The 17,673-nt window shown below is 32.0% G+C and overlaps 1 protein-coding gene and 1 non-coding gene across 6 annotated transcripts; both read left to right on the forward strand.

The window, feature by feature from the left end:
- Positions 1-9,592: 9,592 nt before the first annotated feature.
- On the forward strand, positions 9,593-9,666 carry TRNAN-GUU (transfer RNA asparagine (anticodon GUU)). The gene has a single exon. It is a non-coding gene; the product is annotated as a tRNA-Asn (tRNA).
- LOC11417037 (DNA-directed RNA polymerase III subunit RPC8) lies at positions 9,631-14,144 on the forward strand. 5 transcript variants are annotated; one of them, XM_024771974.2, is made up of 8 exons: positions 9,631-9,771; positions 10,477-10,610; positions 10,713-10,808; positions 11,928-12,015; positions 12,561-12,636; positions 12,789-12,861; positions 12,942-13,031; positions 13,847-14,144. In XM_024771974.2, the coding sequence occupies exons 2-8, from the start codon at positions 10,500-10,502 to the stop codon at positions 13,892-13,894; spliced, it is 582 nt and encodes a 193-aa protein (XP_024627742.1). In that variant the 5' UTR covers positions 9,631-9,771; positions 10,477-10,499; the 3' UTR covers positions 13,895-14,144. The 5 variants fall into 5 exon arrangements, with proteins under 5 accessions (XP_024627742.1, XP_003629059.2, XP_003629061.2 ...); XM_003629011.4 differs by having other exon boundaries at positions 12,789-12,858; XM_003629013.4 differs by having other exon boundaries at positions 12,789-12,858; positions 12,947-13,031; positions 13,847-13,988.
- Positions 14,145-17,673: the final 3,529 nt, after the last annotated feature.

Here is a 17,673-nt window from a genome sequence, read left to right on the forward strand (position 1 = left end):
ATAGCATTACTTGTAATCATAGTTATTCTAAAATAACAGATTTTCCTTAGCAAAATGTATTTCCTTTTGTATTTATCTTCGGCCAATCATGTCATTTAATCAAATTAAACTCTTGGTAATTGAAGGCAATAATGAATCATAAATCGTAACTGAACTGGTTCCATCAAAGTCGCTTATTTTGTTATAAGAACTTGATTGCATCATTATTAGTTTGTTAATAGAAAAGCAAATGGTGCTATTTATGCTATTTAAATGCAAGAAGAAACACATGTATGATGTCATGTCCTTTTAATTTAAAAAATAAAGAGTATAATTAATTATAAGATAATTACTACAAAATAAGTGATGCTATTTCTTAGGTGATAAGTGTAACACATGATGACTAATGACTACATGTTCTTCAATTTAAAAAAAATAGAAGTATACTTCTCATAATTAGTTGAGAAAAATGCTACACGTTAAGGTTATAGTTCCATATTTATCGGATAAAAAAAAACAAGTCTATTACTTATATTAATATTATACGATGAGGATTTTAGTACCTCCATACGATGAGGATTCAATTACTCATGCAACCATAACTTTTAAAATGGTAGCTATTCAAATTTCACGATAAATGCACAAACGTACGATAATAATAATAATAAAAATTGTAGTACTTTTGCGATCCTTCAGGGACGTATATTCATTAAATATTTGAGTTCTACAAGAACTATGTACTAAGTTTGATAAATCATTTATTCAATCCTTCAAGGATGCATCACGATTGAATTCATCAAGAATACATTAATAAAAATTGATTTTTAAGCGATCATTCGGGGATGCACTAGTATTGAATTCTTCATGAATTCATTAAAAAATTAATTTGTATGTGCAATTCTTCAAGGATGCATTAGTATAGTGTTGAATTCTTCAGGAATTCATGAAGAAAATTTTGCATTAGTACTACCGTTGAATTCTTCAGGAATTCATTAAGAAAATTTTATTTGTGCAATCCTTCCGGGATGCATTAGTATTGAATTCTTCAAGAATTCATTAGTCTTTATTTATTTACTTTTAAGCGGTCCTTCAAGGATGCATGCATGTTGAATAAAAATAAACAAACATTATATAATTTGCAAAATAACAATGATGTGTATCTATTAAGTCCTGATTCCAATTGATGGAATTGTAATAGTGACTGAAAATCATCGAGACAAAATTACAATTATTTGATGATAGAATACAAAAAAAATCATGTACGTTCTTAACAAATTAAAGCAACCGATTCAAAAACACAAACGAATATCACCAAGAGTCATGATGTTATATGAATTTATAACAACAATTAAACAGGCACATAGATTTCATAACTATCATGGTCGATTACCAAAAGAAAACCAAAAACCAATTTCTAATGATCATATTTGTATGCAATCACGTATATACACAAGTAAATTATATGCAAGCGAAAAACTATGAATTAGTGAATATATTATATGAATACCTTTTCAGTGATTAGAGCGTGCTGATAACGTGTTATGAATACAAGTAAATAGAGATGGTAATAATAGAGAGAATGAGAAGAAGAGAGAATAGGAGCAGTATTCTTATTCACTGATGTGTATATCAATGTTACAAATGAGCTCTATTTTTAGGAAAATATAGTAGCTTATGAATTAAGCCCAATAACCTAGTAGTATGGCCCACTAACACATTTGCTATTTGGACATCCACTATTAATATTTATAACAACATTTTAATTTTTTAATATTAAAAAAGTGTAGGTCCCACTTAAGTGAGACCTCGGGTCTTATAAGACCTGAACAACTTTTCTCCCCAATAGAATTACCTAATAAATACCAAGTCTTAAAAGTTTAAGACACTCTCATTGAAAATGGCCATATACTTTTTTTACAATTTTTATTTTGAATCTAGCTTCTTAAAAAAAAAAAAAAAAAAAAGAGTTTTTTCATATCAAGAATCAATTACAGATTCATGAATTATGAATCAATATACATTTTTTTGAGGGGTTGAATCAGGACACTTAATACAACAATATCTTATCGAGTAATTAGTCAATTTCCTCCCTGAAATTGTAAGTTTCGTCAATTATTTCCCTGAAATTAACAAAACTTCAATTACCCCCCCCCCCCCCTGAAATTGCATAACGTTAATCAATTTACCCCTCTGTCAAATTTTTCTGTTAACAGTTTACGGTTATGATCAGATATCCCCCCTGAAATTTTACACTTATGTGCAAAATGCCCCTTAAACTTAAAAATTTAGATTTTTTTTCTTACCAAAAATCATACATTTAGTTCTTCAAGTAGTATATTGTACCTATTGTCATAAAAATTCTATTCACAATAAAATGGATGAATATATGCCAAAGAAATCATGGTTTTGTCATGTGCAGCCTTTTCATTCATATTTCATATTTATCAACAAGGAGCAAGATAATTTTTTACAAAGAAAGTAAAACTAAAAACCAAATATTAAAAAGATATCAAGTTGATGAAATAAACCAAGACAATAATGCCATAGCAGCAGAAAATTGATATCTATCACATAACTTTGTAGTACAATGTGATCTACCGGCTTCATGCAGAAGGTCTATGACACAATCTATTTAACATGCTGCAGCTAATAGATACGACATTTCTTGCATTATAAAAATTATATCTTTAATTAAGTTGCAAATTCACAAACCTAAGCCTTGTTTCTTCTTCCTTCTGCAGATATTAACCTATGAATTTTCTTTATGGACACACAATTTTCAAAGACTTGTGTACTTTATGACTGCATTCTCTAACATAATTACCAACTTGCGTAAGAAAAAGTCTTCTATATATGTATATATTTCAAACACATGAGAGTAACATACCTTCCATAAAGATTTATATGACCAATAGCTACATAAACATACATTCCATAAAGATTTATATGATCAATAATTGTTAATTGTTTGCCTTTAATATCTTTTGAATCTAGGATAAAAAAAATATAAATTTTCAAGTTTAGTGGGCATTTTGCACATAAGTGCAAAATTTCATGGGGGTATTTGATCATAACCGTAAACAGTTAACAGAAAAATTTGACGGAGGGGGTAAATTGATTAACGTTATGCAATTTCAGGGGAGTAATTGAAGTTTTGTTAATTTCAGAGGGATAATTGACAAAACCTACAATTTCATGGGGGGAAATTGACTATTTACTCATATCTTATCTTATCTTATCATATTTCATTAAGGAAGGTTATTGTGGGACATATTTTGGTGAATTTACCGTGGGACATATATATGATTGTTTTTCTGAGGGAACATATTTATGATTGTTGTCTTCCATATGTATATCATTCATCTACTTTTATGCTGACCAACAAAACAACAACATGAAAAATTCAGTTTTGGCCCTGCTTCTCGTGTTATCTTCACCATTGAAATTTAAAATCAATATACAAGTTGTAGGGCAAAGATGGGTGTTACCAAAAAAACTGCACTATTTTCACTTCCAATATAATATAAAGGAGTTTGTTGCTCTAGTTGGTGTGCCACTACACATACTTGCATTGCTATCTTTTGTCACAATACAAAAGTTACTACTCAAACTACAACATACCTTGTATATTTATGTAATCATATAGTAGTTTCATAACGGTTCTTAATATTGAAATCATTGAAATTTATCTTCATCTAAAGTTTGGAAAAAAAAAAAAATATTATACACTTATTCACATAGAGAGATTGCAATGTGCAAGCCAATTGATATATTGAAGGATTGTGAACACTAAATTAAAGTTGTTAGTCGAGTAGCCGAATCAGATTTATCTGATTAAAAAATATGTTAACGAAAGATTAGTCAACTAAGAACAATCAGATATGAGTGTAAGATATCTTTCTCGTGTCCATTAAGTATCGCGAAGATTGTGGGAGTGTTAGAATCAGTCAAAAATACACGTGGGATTGATAATTTAGCTATAAAGTCCATCGTTTAGCTGAACTTATGAAGAATGATTTTTTTTTAGCATGATTAGAGACTAAAAGAGTGTATGGATCATGAAAGTTGAATGCCCAACACATGAGAAAGCCAAATTAAATGTGTGGCGTCACGTACATCCATCAACAGACACCGACACACATACCATCTGTAAGAATAGCTTAAAACGACATTCATGGCAAGATTTTGTCACGATGTTTGGCCAGTAGAATACAAGCTTTAAGTATCCATTGTAAACATCACTTTACACATACACAATCAATCAAATTGATAATTTTTCTCTCAATTTATTTTTATATTTATGCTTTACAAATCGATGGATATAGTTTCTTTCTTAGCGTAATCGTTTGAAGAAAAAAATGAATCATACATGAGAGTTATTAGTTGAATCATCGAATGACTTTTAAGTTTGACAATAGAGTAAATTATGAATTTTGTTCTTGGAATTATAATGGTTGATCATTTTTGTTTCTAAAATTTGCGAGATAACAAAAGCATCTCTCAAATTGAAGAATAATCATTAAAATTTAATATTAAATTTTGTCGATACAAGGTATATGAGGTGTTGCGTTAACTGTATATGTGATATTCTATGGATGTCGTATTAATGTTGCGTTCGTTCTTTCTAATAAAAGATAAATTTTAAAATAAGGTAAAATATATTTATTCGTGAGTATACTTCTCTGTCGTTGATATTAAAAACATGTTTGGATGAGGGGACATCTAAATATAAATCATTTTTATGCTTTCACTTGAAAATGTTTCTCAGGAACTAAGGATTAAAGTGAGAAGTATTATTATACCTCATCAAATCAAAATGAATCTTAAGACTAACGAGGGAATGGGGATCAACGATAGTCAAAGTGAAACTACATAGGTGTGTTAAGTTGATTATGAAACAACATAACTATTTGACTCATATAATAGACGTGACAATTTCAAACGCTAATCAATGTATCAAAGGTGATGGAGAAATCGATAAAAGAGAGTGGGTTAGAGATCATATGTAGATGAGAAACAACTATGAATATATAATTTCATCGTGGTTTGAGAGTCTACTTCAACAAACAAAGGTGAAGAGGAGATTTATAATATTGCCTAAAGTTTTCAACAATAATGATAGTGGGGGTTTATAAGTTATTGTGAAAGTCTTGGCGGAGGCTACGATGAGAGGCCAAAACATGTCTTTCACGGTGCAAATTGATTTTTCGCCATTAGATATATTAATAAATTATTGTGTGGTTAGGATGAGAGACCTGCAACTTGTTTCCACCCTTTTCAACCGTAAGTATTATTTTTTAGGCAAATTCTAATATGGAAGAGTGCAACAAATGGTCAATGATAGACAATAACTTTTTCACCATCAGATCAAGTAAGGCAATCTCCCGTACTCTTCCTCTCTTAATTCTGGAAATCCCTTTCTTCCTCACACAGCAATACATAATTTGTTTTTCTACTTTTCTTTTTGTTCTTCCCTCCTCCTCCTCCTCCTCCTCCTGCTGCTGCTGCTTCTTCTTCTTCTTCTTCTTATTCTTCTTCTTCTTCTTCATATTAATATCATATTCATAAACCTTTAAAGAAACCCAGGAAAAAAAATAGCTCCTCTAAAAACCCAATCACATAATTGGTCCAAACAAACAATAAATATTTTGAAACCAGTAGAAGTCTTTAAACTCTAACCCATTAAAATTCATCAATATTTGTTCCTTCCGTCTTTTGTAATTGTGTTTTTTTCTTTCATTAGCAGGAAATTCATTATGTGGGTGTCAATTTATGGCAGTGGCGGAGCCAAGAAATTTATAGAGCCTGGACAAAATAAAATAATGATAAGTTTTACATATCGAAAAAACCGTAGGTAAAGGTGGAAAACATATCGTGATAGCCATTTGGCAATGACAGACGAATTTAGCTACATAAATTTTTCCTATATTGACGGATTTTGGCCGTCACAAAAATTCAAATTTGTTGTAAATTTCTTGTAGCGAACAAAGAAAGTATGGGCAGTGGCGGATCTTGATTAAATCTGTTGGGGGTGCCAAAATTGTATGTAATATATATAGAACCGTTTCAATATGTAATAAGAAGTGGTAAGTAGATAAAATGGTTTGTTTATATTGATTTTAGTGTGGGGGAGCCGGTTCAACTCCCTACGGAGATGCTTTTTTGAATAAACTATTAATATTAAAAATACAGGAGAAATACTAAAAAGCAAAGGTGATATGACTCAAACCAGAGACTTCATTCTAAAAGTATTCTCGCCTTACCACTGCAACTAAGAAACATTTATTGACTATATATGCCCAATGTGATATATATAGCAACCTTGGAGGATGGTATGGCTTCCATAGATCCCCAAAGAGATCCGCCCTGAGTATGGGTTGAGCCCGGACGCGTGCCCAGGCTAGCTGGGTGGTGAATCCGCCCATGATTTATGGTGCCAATATTGTTGAAGTAAAATTGCTTTTGAGTCATGCATTTCTTCTCTAAATATTGCTGAAGTAAATTTATAAACGATTGAGTCATACTTTTGAATCTCACTGTTCTTTTGTGTTGGTTCTAAATCTACTTATTTCATCACTTATGAACAACATGAGATCTTTATCTTGAGATATTAATCACTTATTTTAGGGGTTTGAAAAATAGATTGGTGATTAAAGCTTAAAAAATAACATGGTTTGGGGATTAGAGGGATCTGTGAGTTCGGCATAAATTCAAGTAAAGACATCAATTTTTGGTAAAAATAAGCTCTCCTCCTTTTTCATTTTGCAGAGATCCATGGGATTGAATCGTACCATATGAAATCCTTTAATTATAGAGATAATGTTATTATATAGTTTAATTTTATTTCATTTTAATATAAATAAAAATACAATCTAAAAGCTCTAAAAAAAAACACAATCTGCAAATAAAAGTAAGGATTGAGGTTTGACATTGCACCAAGCGTGAACTAATAAATGGGTGGCCAACTCATTTTCTCTAAGTAAAGCCATCATTTCCAGAGCTAGTTAAAACTTTTATGCACCATCATTTCCAGAGCTAGTTAAAAAAAGAAGAAAAAAACAAAGAGAAATCACTGTTTCAATTTGTTTCTCCACAACTATCCACCAAAATTTAGATTTGTGAAATCCATAACGATTAGAGTATCATCTTCATTGTTATATACAAAAACATTTAAAATTCATTGGAAAATAGAGTAGTGATTGATTTCAGATCTGGATGTTTAGAAATAACATGTTGGTGGAGATGAATGAATTTTTGAAAAAACATTCATTATTTTTCAAGATCTAGATTTAAAAATTCAAGTAGTTGTTACAATGATTTTCTAAAAAAAACAGCAGTTGTTACAATCTGTCAATGACAAACTCGTGTAAGCAAGAAAAGCTTCATCACATATAATGTTGGTTGACTCAAGTAGTTGAATAATAATAATAATTTTTTTATTAAAACTCAAATTTTTGAGAGGTTGAAGATGAAGGTGCAAAGAGAAAAAGATGAAGGTATTTAACGCCAGGACTTTTATTTATTTATTAAAATCAATGTTTTTTATAACAAAAAAAGTAAAGAGAACTTATAACTAAAAAACTAGTTGATTTTTCCACGTCAAAAAGTTCAAACTAAAATACAGGAATTTCTGTTTGGAATGTTTGGTATAAGTCAATTCCACAAACTATCTTTGCAGAAACTTAGTCAACATGGAAGGATGTTCCTCCGACGACTAAAATGGACTCAACTGACTAACGATATCAAATATATCAATTCTGATTGTTGGATATGACCAAATTAGAATAAGGATGAAGTAGGAACTGAAATTTCGGTGATCATAATCTTCTGTATAAGTCAATTTGACAAAGCATCCCTTTAGTCATGGAAGGACATTCCTCCTATGACAAAAAATGACCCAATCGACTAACGATATGAAATATAATCAATCAGATCGTTAAATATAACCTAATTAAACTAATAACGGAGTAGAAACTGGAATTTTGTTGATCAGAATCTTTGATATAAGTAAATCCGACAAATTATCCCTTCAGAAACAAAGTCAATACAAAAGGACGTTCCTCCAAGGACCAAAACATACCTAACCGACTAACAATATCAAATAAAACAATTGTGATCGTTGGATATGACCTAATTGAACTAAGAACAAAGTAGGAATTGGAATTTCGGCGATCATAATCTTCGTAATAAGTCAATCGAAAAAACTATCTCTTTAAAACCTAGTCAACTCGAAAGGACGTTCCTCCGATGAAAACAAACCCAACCAATTAACAGTATCAAATAAAACGATTTCGACCGTTGGATATTACCTGATGGAACTAATAACGAAGTAGGAACTGAAATTTTGGCGATCAGAATCTTTGGTATAAGTCAATCCGACAAACTATACATTTAAAATCTTCGGTATTAATTTTTAATATCACATATATAATTTCAAGTATTTAATGATGATATAATGTATTAATGAATCAAACTTTTATTGTTTTTTTTTAAATACTTGTATTGTTTAATACTCCCTTCGGTCCTTATTATAAGAAACAAATTATTTTTTAGATTCATTGTGTAATTGATGTATCTTGTATACTACATATGTCCCTAATTATAGGGCCATTTTGAAAAAATAATGGGATTTAAGAAAATTGTGTTTTGAACATAGTATTTAATGTTTTTTGAAGAAAAAAATATAAAATAAATAGGGGTGTATTGATAAAGAGTTAATTACTGTACTTGAAAATATCAAATGAGTCTTATAAAAAGTGACAAAAAAAATTATTTCAAAAGAGTCTTATATACTAATGAATTAATATAGAGACCCATCATAAAATGAAGGGTCTTGTTAACATGTGCCATTAAGCCCTAAGGACACAAGTTAAGGAGCTATAAAAGGAAATAAACAATTAATTATGTATTGAAAGTATAAATGTTTAAACTTTTGTGAAGTTGAATACACAATTTCCAAAAAATTATTCTATCTTCAGCTTCTTAACTTATGCCTTAAAGGCACAAATTAAGATTTCCCTAAAATTAAGGGTTAAATATGTTTTTTTGTCCCTATAATACTAACTTTTCATTTAAGTCGATTTAAAAAAAAAATCAACTTAATCCCCAACAAAAAATTCATGAGAAATTATTTATCATCAATATTAATGTTGGGAGTGAATTAGATTTTTGTGAATTAGAATTAATATTGGGAGCGTTGAGACAAATATTGTAAGACACAAATATTGTAAGTTACAAGTGTATGAAGAGTCATAAGACTAAATTTAAATGGTAATGACTAAAGCCATTTACTCATAGGAGTTAGGGAATATAGAAAGCTTAGGAACAATGGACATCCACATCATGCTAATATTATTATTCATAACACCGCAAATATTGATTATTTTTTTTTTTTGATAAAATGTAAAAAAAATTATGGTTCTTATAAACAATAAAATATTTTTTTTAGTATTAAATGATATTTTTTGAAATATAATAATAGAAAAATAACTTTATATTTTATAAAAGTGATCGATAAATTATTGATTTAAGAATGTAATGTGAATTTAATATCTCAAAGTACCTAACTAAGTTTTGAATTTAAAATCGTAAAGCGGAATACATTAAACAAGTAGCTGGAATAGCTCAGATGGTTAGAGCGTGTGGCTGTTAACCACAAGGTCGGAGGTTCGACCCCTCCTTCTAGCGAACTTTTATTTTTATATTTTTTCATAAAATAGTTTAAAACGACAGGCTCACTTGCGGCAAGTGAAGCAAGAAACGGCAACACCAGAATCGCAAGCAGGAAGAGAAGTAAGTAATTGATTTGTGTAAAAAAGATAAGATTCAGATTCCTTCTTCTCCTGTTGTTGTATTCTTGTATTCCTTCTTCTCCTGTTCAAATTTCTGAATTTTCAAGTCTGTAACTGAGTCCGTACCGTCGATTTTCCTGTGATTTTTGTTCTCGACGTGAAAAGGTCCAAAAACGGTCACGGTGGCTGCTGATACCGTTTTGTAACGGCCTCAATCCCGGCACCGGTCCGTTTTTTGAAACCTTGCTATTAAGTATGCTTACCCCTTTAGTCATACGTATTTTGCTACTTTTTGAGTATTTATGTCTCTTGTTGGGATTTATGTTGGCTTGTTTAATTTGCAATAGCACCTATATTAACACATTTTGCCCTTCTTATTTCATGTCTGTATGGTGTTTGATATAAGTTCTGAAATATGATTCACTTGTATAAGAGGTAGATAGTGGATATCAATAGAGTTAATCGTTAGATTGTCTATCCTTAACTTGTATGCCTGTATTGGTTATCTTTATCTTTATTGCTTCAAGTCATGCTGTCTAAGTTCATACATTCCCCCCTTTTAATTCTGCTAAAAGACACTTCTTTGTGCAACGTAAAGGCAACTATATTTGAATCATAAGAACTTGTATCTCACTTTGTTATTGAAGTTATATTGGTCAAAGCCAGAAATACTTTTTCTTATACTTTTATTTCTTCTGGATCTTAGCACTCTAACAGGGTTTAGGACCAATGTTCTATCTCAGTAAGATTGAGCATAAATTTGCCTTGCCTCCTCATCTTCTTGCTCGTCCCATTCGGGAAGCCATACAGTCAGAGCTTGAGAGGCTTTTCTTGGATAAGGTTTTCTGTTGCTAACATTTTCATTTCCTTTACGACCCGTTATATGTAATTTATTTAACTTATTTCGGCTGGCTTCGTTTTGTGTTTCTGTAATCATGCTAGGTTATTCAAAAATTGGGACTTTGCATATCTGTTTATGATATCACATCCATTGAGGGAGGGTCTATCTTCCCCGGTGCTGGTGCTCCGACTTACCAGGTATGAGTTTATGGGTTGGTTTTGTACCTTTTGTCCTATCATTGGACTTGGGTTCTACATAATGGGTATATGAGGATGACTGTTGGCATCTAGGTCTAGTGAACTATTTTGATACTCTTAACTGATTTGTTTAGTGATCTGAAGTGTTCAGAAGAACGGCATCCGGTGAGCTGAAGTGTGGTGTTGAAATGGCGGGGGTACCTACAAAAGGCACTCTGACGCTCAAGTGAGTATGAGAGCAAGACGAGGGAGTTTAGGGTGAATAGAATTGTACCTTGGATTGGAGGACTGTAGAAGTCCTCATTTATATGCTAGGATGTAGAATCCTTAGAGTGATGGCGAAATAGCCGTTAGGTTGACGGTTACAGACGGTGGGGTCTGTAATCGGAGAGCATTGTACTTTGAATGTAAGCGAGGAGACGCTGTGTATTGAGGGAATTTGAATATTTGCTCGGTGGTAGTAGCAGACAAGAGGCATGTAGCATTTGAGCCTTGCAGGACTGGACCTAAATTTTGGACTCCTGTTCGGCAGTTGGGGAGCAGGCCAAACATGTGTCATGGGCCCAAATTGGCTTCGGGGCCTTTGTTCGAAGTGAGTATTGACTAGGACAACCTTTTGGGTAGTCCAGTACATTTAGCTTTACTTTAAACTTCATTAGAAGAAAAGTATCCCACTTGAAATCCATTCCTTACTTATGAAGTGCTCAACCATACAAGTGAATACGGGCAGAAATCATGATACCATACTATTATGTTATTGTTGGGTCACGTGGGGAGCTCTGGGGATCATCTACATTGGGATTAGAGCAACCATACAATTGAGTTGGACACCGCACTTTAACCCAAAACCTTATGACATTGGGTTTATGGGTCCTCTCATTTTTGCTCAACCTCCACTTTCTAAGCAATGTGGGACTTCTGACTCACACTTGCTAGTTGCTACACAACAGTTTTAACGAGATATTTGCTGGAATTTTCATACCTGCAAAATTTTTGTTCTTTCTTGTCTTTCATCATTACAATTTTCTTATGTACTTGGCAATGTTTTGTAGTTTGATGGCAGAGGGTTCTGTGATTGCTTTTGACTATGCAATAACTGTATTCTGGAATTTCTGACAGGTGGTATTTAATTTGATTATGTTTCGTCCATTCCCAGGGGAGATTATTTCTGCAAAAGTTATGTCACTTGATGCTGATGGCGTACGCTGTATGTATTCAATTTTCAGCTGGTTTCTTGATTGTAATTATCTCTTGGCATATGTAGTTTTGCTCCACATATAAGTTAGGTACAATATTTTACACGATCAGTTGATTGAGCCCATCTTGTTGAAACAAAGCATAAGTTTTCTTTCATGCTACTTGTTAGGTATCCGTTTTTAATTTAGTTTCTGATGAGAAGAATAAAATTTGTGGTTTGTACTTGCCCCATACTACTGCTTTTTATCCCACTTTTATTGTAATAGATTCATTCAAAACTCAATGAGTCAAATCAGTCAATGTTGAATCATTTAAACTCATATCCTATCCAGAGTTTCTAGACAAGAATGTGAGTGTGTGACCCTGCACGTTGAATTGTCATCAATCTAATTTTTGTATTTTGTATTCGTGTTCAGACAGTGACAATAACCTACTATATGCATCATATCACAGTGCTATCCAAAATCTGCATCGTCTAAAAATATCACTGGTTATCTAATTTTGATGTATTTTAAGATATTCCCTGCTTAGTAACTATGAATTTGTGATTGGCAGTATCCCTTGGATTCTTTGAAGACATTTATATTCCTACTCATCACATGCCCTACCCAAGCTACTATATATCAAAAAAGTAGGTGACACTGCTTCTATCCAATTTTACTTTTGGGTGAACTACGAACATAATACACAAGCATATCCACATAAATTTTTTTTTTTCTTCATACAAATTCCCTCTCATCATGTATGCTAAAACATCATGATTGTATGTTGGTGAAATTACAGCAACACAAGGAAATGGACTTGGGAGTATGGTGAAGAAACTGATGAGTTTAATATTGAGATTTCTAATGAGGTGGTTAGACTCCTTTTCCTTTTATCTCAATTGTATGCTTGGACAACGAAGATGAAACTAAAATTTGGTTAACAACATTGCAGATCAGATTCCAAGTTCTAAGTGTGAGTTACCCAACGATTCCAGTTGAGCAAGCAAAAGAATCAAAGCCATTTGCCCCAATGGTGGTCAATGTAAGTATATCTTGTTCCCCATTTTTGTCATCTACTTTCTTCATTACATTGATTCATGCATTTCTGTGATTATTTAAAACCCCATAATATATATGGCTTTTTGAACTGTACATACTGAACGTATCTATGTTCATGAATGTCTATGTTGTTCAAGTAAATACTATAGGGGAATTTGTAAATTGTAATCATTTTGAAATCGGATGCTAGGAGTTTATACTGTTTATTTTACTATTAATTAATAATTAATTATTATGGTTTTCCGATCGTGAATTTACTATAATTATAATTTTGGTTCAATCAAAGCTTATAACATTTTTCTTTTGATGTTATATTTAGGATGGTTTATTTCATTTGTGATCTTAATAATTTGATTCAGATGTTATGTTTGCCATTTGTTTTGTTCATCAATTAAAAATTGATGATAAATTGTTGACTTGTTGTTATCTTCCATCTCTCTTTTATTCCCCACTAATCAATCCCTCTATCCTTATTTTTATATACACTCTCTTTTCCTGGTGGATGATCAAAACCCTGATATCAATATTAATTCTTTTCACATCGTTTCCTCTTCTCCTATGTTTTTATGTCTCTCATATTTTAAAGCAGTCATAATTATAATCTTATATGTTGATTATGAACCGAAATCTCATTGATTGCATCATAAAAAAACCAATTCAAGAAATCGTGTATGAATTACTTGCCATATCAATATCTTTTGTTTGGTGATGGAGTATTGAAATCCTATAAACAAGCATTTTTAAAATATTAACAAGCATTGCACAGTGATGGAGGATTGATTCATGTCTATTTTACAGGGATCATTATATCATGAAGGTTTGGGACCTGTTTCTTGGTGGCAATGAATTCATTCCCAGCTTTTATTCATTTTCAAGATTACGCTTAGAAGATATCAGTCTTTTCTATTCTCTGCTTCAGTAGAAGAAAATTGGTTGGTTGTTTAATTATGGTTTGCTCATGTTCTTTTCGACATCTCTTAAAAACATGGAGTATTTAGTTTAATTTTAATGGGATAATTGTTGACAGTTGACACTGTAGATACATTATATGCCATTATTCACAAATAGCTTATTCTATTACTAGTACATGGTTAAACACTTTAAGCTTATCTTATTTCATGATTAAAATCCTATATATTGGATATGACGATATTTCGGCACAATATTGTTCATTAAGGCATGTATGTTCTAATCGACATGAATATGCTTTCAGTTTGTCAAAAAATAAAAATGAATGTGCTTCCAGATAAAGGATTCTGCAATGAAATTTTGGGGTGCATTTAGATTACATTGAGTTTTAGTGACATTGGGGACATAGTCTCTATCTCTCGTCTAACCAATCATTATCTCATGAAAAATATTTATTTTAATGATTCATTGATCATTCTCTCTAATTAAAATACACTAAAGTCATCAATGTCGCAAAAACTCAATGTCGCCCAAGTTGTTTTTCAAAATTTTGTTTTTCTCTCTCTTAAATCTCAAGCAAGCTTGTACAGATTTTATTCACATTCAATTAATTGATGCAAAATTATACAAGCTAGAAATTCTAAAGTTCTAATTCCTTAACTGGCTCCAGCATATCTACGACCACTCACTCCATTATTGACAAACTTACGAACCATAAGCAAAGGAAATTAAAAAGAAAATGAAAAGTTAGTGGTAATTATTTTTCATGCAAATCAACGAAAGGGGAAAAAGTTCCTTGGAAAAAAAGGTACAAAAGTGAAAAGGATTGACCTATCCCTCCATCAGCCTAATGAGCTTTGCAACTCATCAATAGAAAGAGCTTCAATGTCCTTTGACTCTTCAATATAACATACAATATAGATAAACTTCTCGATTAAAGAGCGTACAATCTTTTCCACCACTTTAACGTCCGACATCTCATCTCCATAAATTCGCATTTTGTCGGCGACTGTCATAACCCGAGAGAAGTATTATGTTACTCCTTCACCATACCTCATTTCAAGAGTTTCAAAATCTGTGCAGAGAGCTTGAAGATGAGACCTTTTCACCATTGCATTTCCTTCAAACTTTTTCTTCATAGAATTCCATATTTTCTTAGAAGTATCCTTCTTAAGGATGCTATCAAGCACGGTTCAATCAATCTCTTGAAAGAGGTAGCTTTTTGTTTTGAGATCCTTCAGCTTCATTTGTTCATTCTTTTTTTGCTGTGCATATGTTTGTATCGCTCCGCTTTTTTTTTTTTTTTTTTTTTTTTTGTGGTGGCTAGGATTTGAACCTCGGACCTTGCATACATTATGTATCGCTCCGCTTTCTGACTGAACATAGTCAGGTTCCATCAACTCCCAATATTCCTTAGATTTGAGGAAACTTTCCATTAGGATGCTCCAATTTCATAGTGAGCATCAAAATGTGGAATTGCTGGTTGTACAAAACTCCCTTCTGTAGTCATTTTCTATGCTGCTGCAAGAATGTCAAAGGCTGCTGCTTTGATATATCAGGACCAATGGGGAATCTAATTCCAAATTGTTGAGAACCTTTATAAAAATGTTTGGAAACTCAAAGCAAAGAACACAACAATTAGACTAAATTACTCAGTTTTTATTAATTGCAACGTTGGCTTAAATAACCATTCAACACACGATGAAAAACAATAACAGAATGCAACCCAGTTAGCTAAAATAAAAGCTAGTGGTGAGTAGTAACAGGAAACAAATTAAAAACAAATACAAATTAATTTCCTAAAGACCAAATCTTTTCCTATAAACTAGGATGTTATTCCAATAAAAAAAATACCACCTTAGCTCCTTCAAGAAGGTTAGTAGTAGTGGTAACTATGTTCCGATGAACGTTGCTTTTTTATATTCTCTCCAAATTTCCTGTTAAATCTGTTAAGCGATTTACTTGTGTTTGCAAATTAATTTTGGGTGAGCTTAGTGTGAAGAAATCGGGTTAGACTCTTCGATGTTGGACCTTTGTATTGAATTCATCATCATGTTGGAGAAAGAAGAAGAAGGGCAATATATTCTTTAGAAAACAAGATGATGACTTAGTCTGTTCTAATTGAACTACTGGGTTGATTAAGGAGATTGGTATTAAACTAGAACAATATTCTAGCCAAATGGTAATTCTTCCGTTTGGAGTGTACCTAAAACAAAGGCATGTTGGGACAAAGCAAGCATGTTTTTGGCTAATGAATAAGAATCAATCTCATAAATCATAATTGACATATGTTCCATAGATTAAGACTGATGCATGCATGGACTTGGTGTGTCTGCAACTTGTTTAAAAGTGATGAGATATTCAGTCCACATTTTAAGAGTAGAAAGGACATGTTATACAGTATACTACCTTGTAAGACACTTTCTATAGTGAAAATCAAAGCAGCCTCATTGGCTAATGTGGACCGTTAAACGCAATTCTGTTTAGATTGGCAGGTGATTTTCTCCAATTCTGTTTTAATATTGTGGCATAGTGGTCAGATTATAGGTAAGTTGTGAATATTCATTTTCGGAAACATTGTTATTTTCAAAAATACTATTTATAGGTTGGCATAGTTCCTTTTCAATTTATTGCCTGCATTTTATAAGAACTGATATGCAGTAACCTTTCAATGTCTTAAAATGTATAATTTTGATTATCTTCCTCGGTGGTTGTTAGACATGTGATATATAATCACTCATGCGCCTTAACCTTTCAGCGGAGCTGGTTCATTGAATTATATCACAGCCTCCATGACCAAGTGGTCTAAACCCTAGTTCTAGTTCATTAATGCAGATTAATGAACTTTGGTGTTGTTCATCCTCAACGAGCTAAGCGAAAGAGTGTCAATACTAAATACGATATTTTTCATTTGATGCAGGTTGTTATTTTCGCTGTACTGTATTGTTTAAAAAAATTCTAAGCTCAAATGATGGCGATCAAGAGAAATACGCAGCAAGGATTCTTGATTTTCTGAGCTCTAAGAGAAAAATAAAAACTATATTCATTCATTTACATGGTCCATTAATGTGATGTAACTTTTGAATAGGTAGATGACTCTTGTACAAAATTGCTTGATTATTTGTGCATGTTCAGGCATGAAATTTTCAGCGTGATTCAGAGGCTCTTGAATTGAGTACCCAACATCATGGAGAGAGCTCTTTAAGTAGAGTTGGGATGGTGCAAATAAAAGTAACAATGTAAGGGTATGAGCCGTTGTAGTACGAATTTCACACAAATCAAATAAGAAACGGTTTAGAATCTAGTATATTGTTCTAAGCAGAAATAGTACAAAGAGAAATTGAAGGAAAAATAAGCACTAGTACTATTGATATCAGAGGCAGCAGTAAAAACTTAAGAAGCATAATAATAAAAAAGAGTAAAGATTGTGTTTTAGTTAAATAATTCTTCCCACCGATAATAGTCATTGAACCTATTTTTTATCGATCGCGTTTTAGTGACTTTAGTGCGTCAAAATGAATATTATATAAGTCATATGACTTTGACGCATTAAAGTGACTGAAACACGATTATTTTTTATACCACATATTCAAGTGAATATTTTATGTCAGACTTTGCATTCTCTGTTTCAAGGAGTTTTATCTCCTTGCCTCAATCCCCACAATCTCCATAGCGACCTCATCATCATAAAATAAATATGGCTTAAATACTCTTTT

This window comes from Medicago truncatula, chromosome 8 (genome assembly GCF_003473485.1).
Source record: "Medicago truncatula cultivar Jemalong A17 chromosome 8, MtrunA17r5.0-ANR, whole genome shotgun sequence".
NCBI lineage: Eukaryota > Viridiplantae > Streptophyta > Magnoliopsida > Fabales > Fabaceae > Medicago > Medicago truncatula.

Bases quoted from the DNA above. Each gene is read 5' to 3' on its own strand.
- LOC11417037 (XM_024771974.2), top strand. From the start codon at position 10,500: ATGTTCTATCTCAGTAAGATTGAGCATAAATTTGCCTTGCCTCCTCAT. The intron at 10,611-10,712 runs GTTTTCTGTTGC...TAATCATGCTAG, and splicing joins AGAGGCTTTTCTTGGATAAG to GTTATTCAAAAATTGGGACT. The intron at 10,809-11,927 runs GTATGAGTTTAT...AATTTCTGACAG, and splicing joins CTGGTGCTCCGACTTACCAG to GTGGTATTTAATTTGATTAT.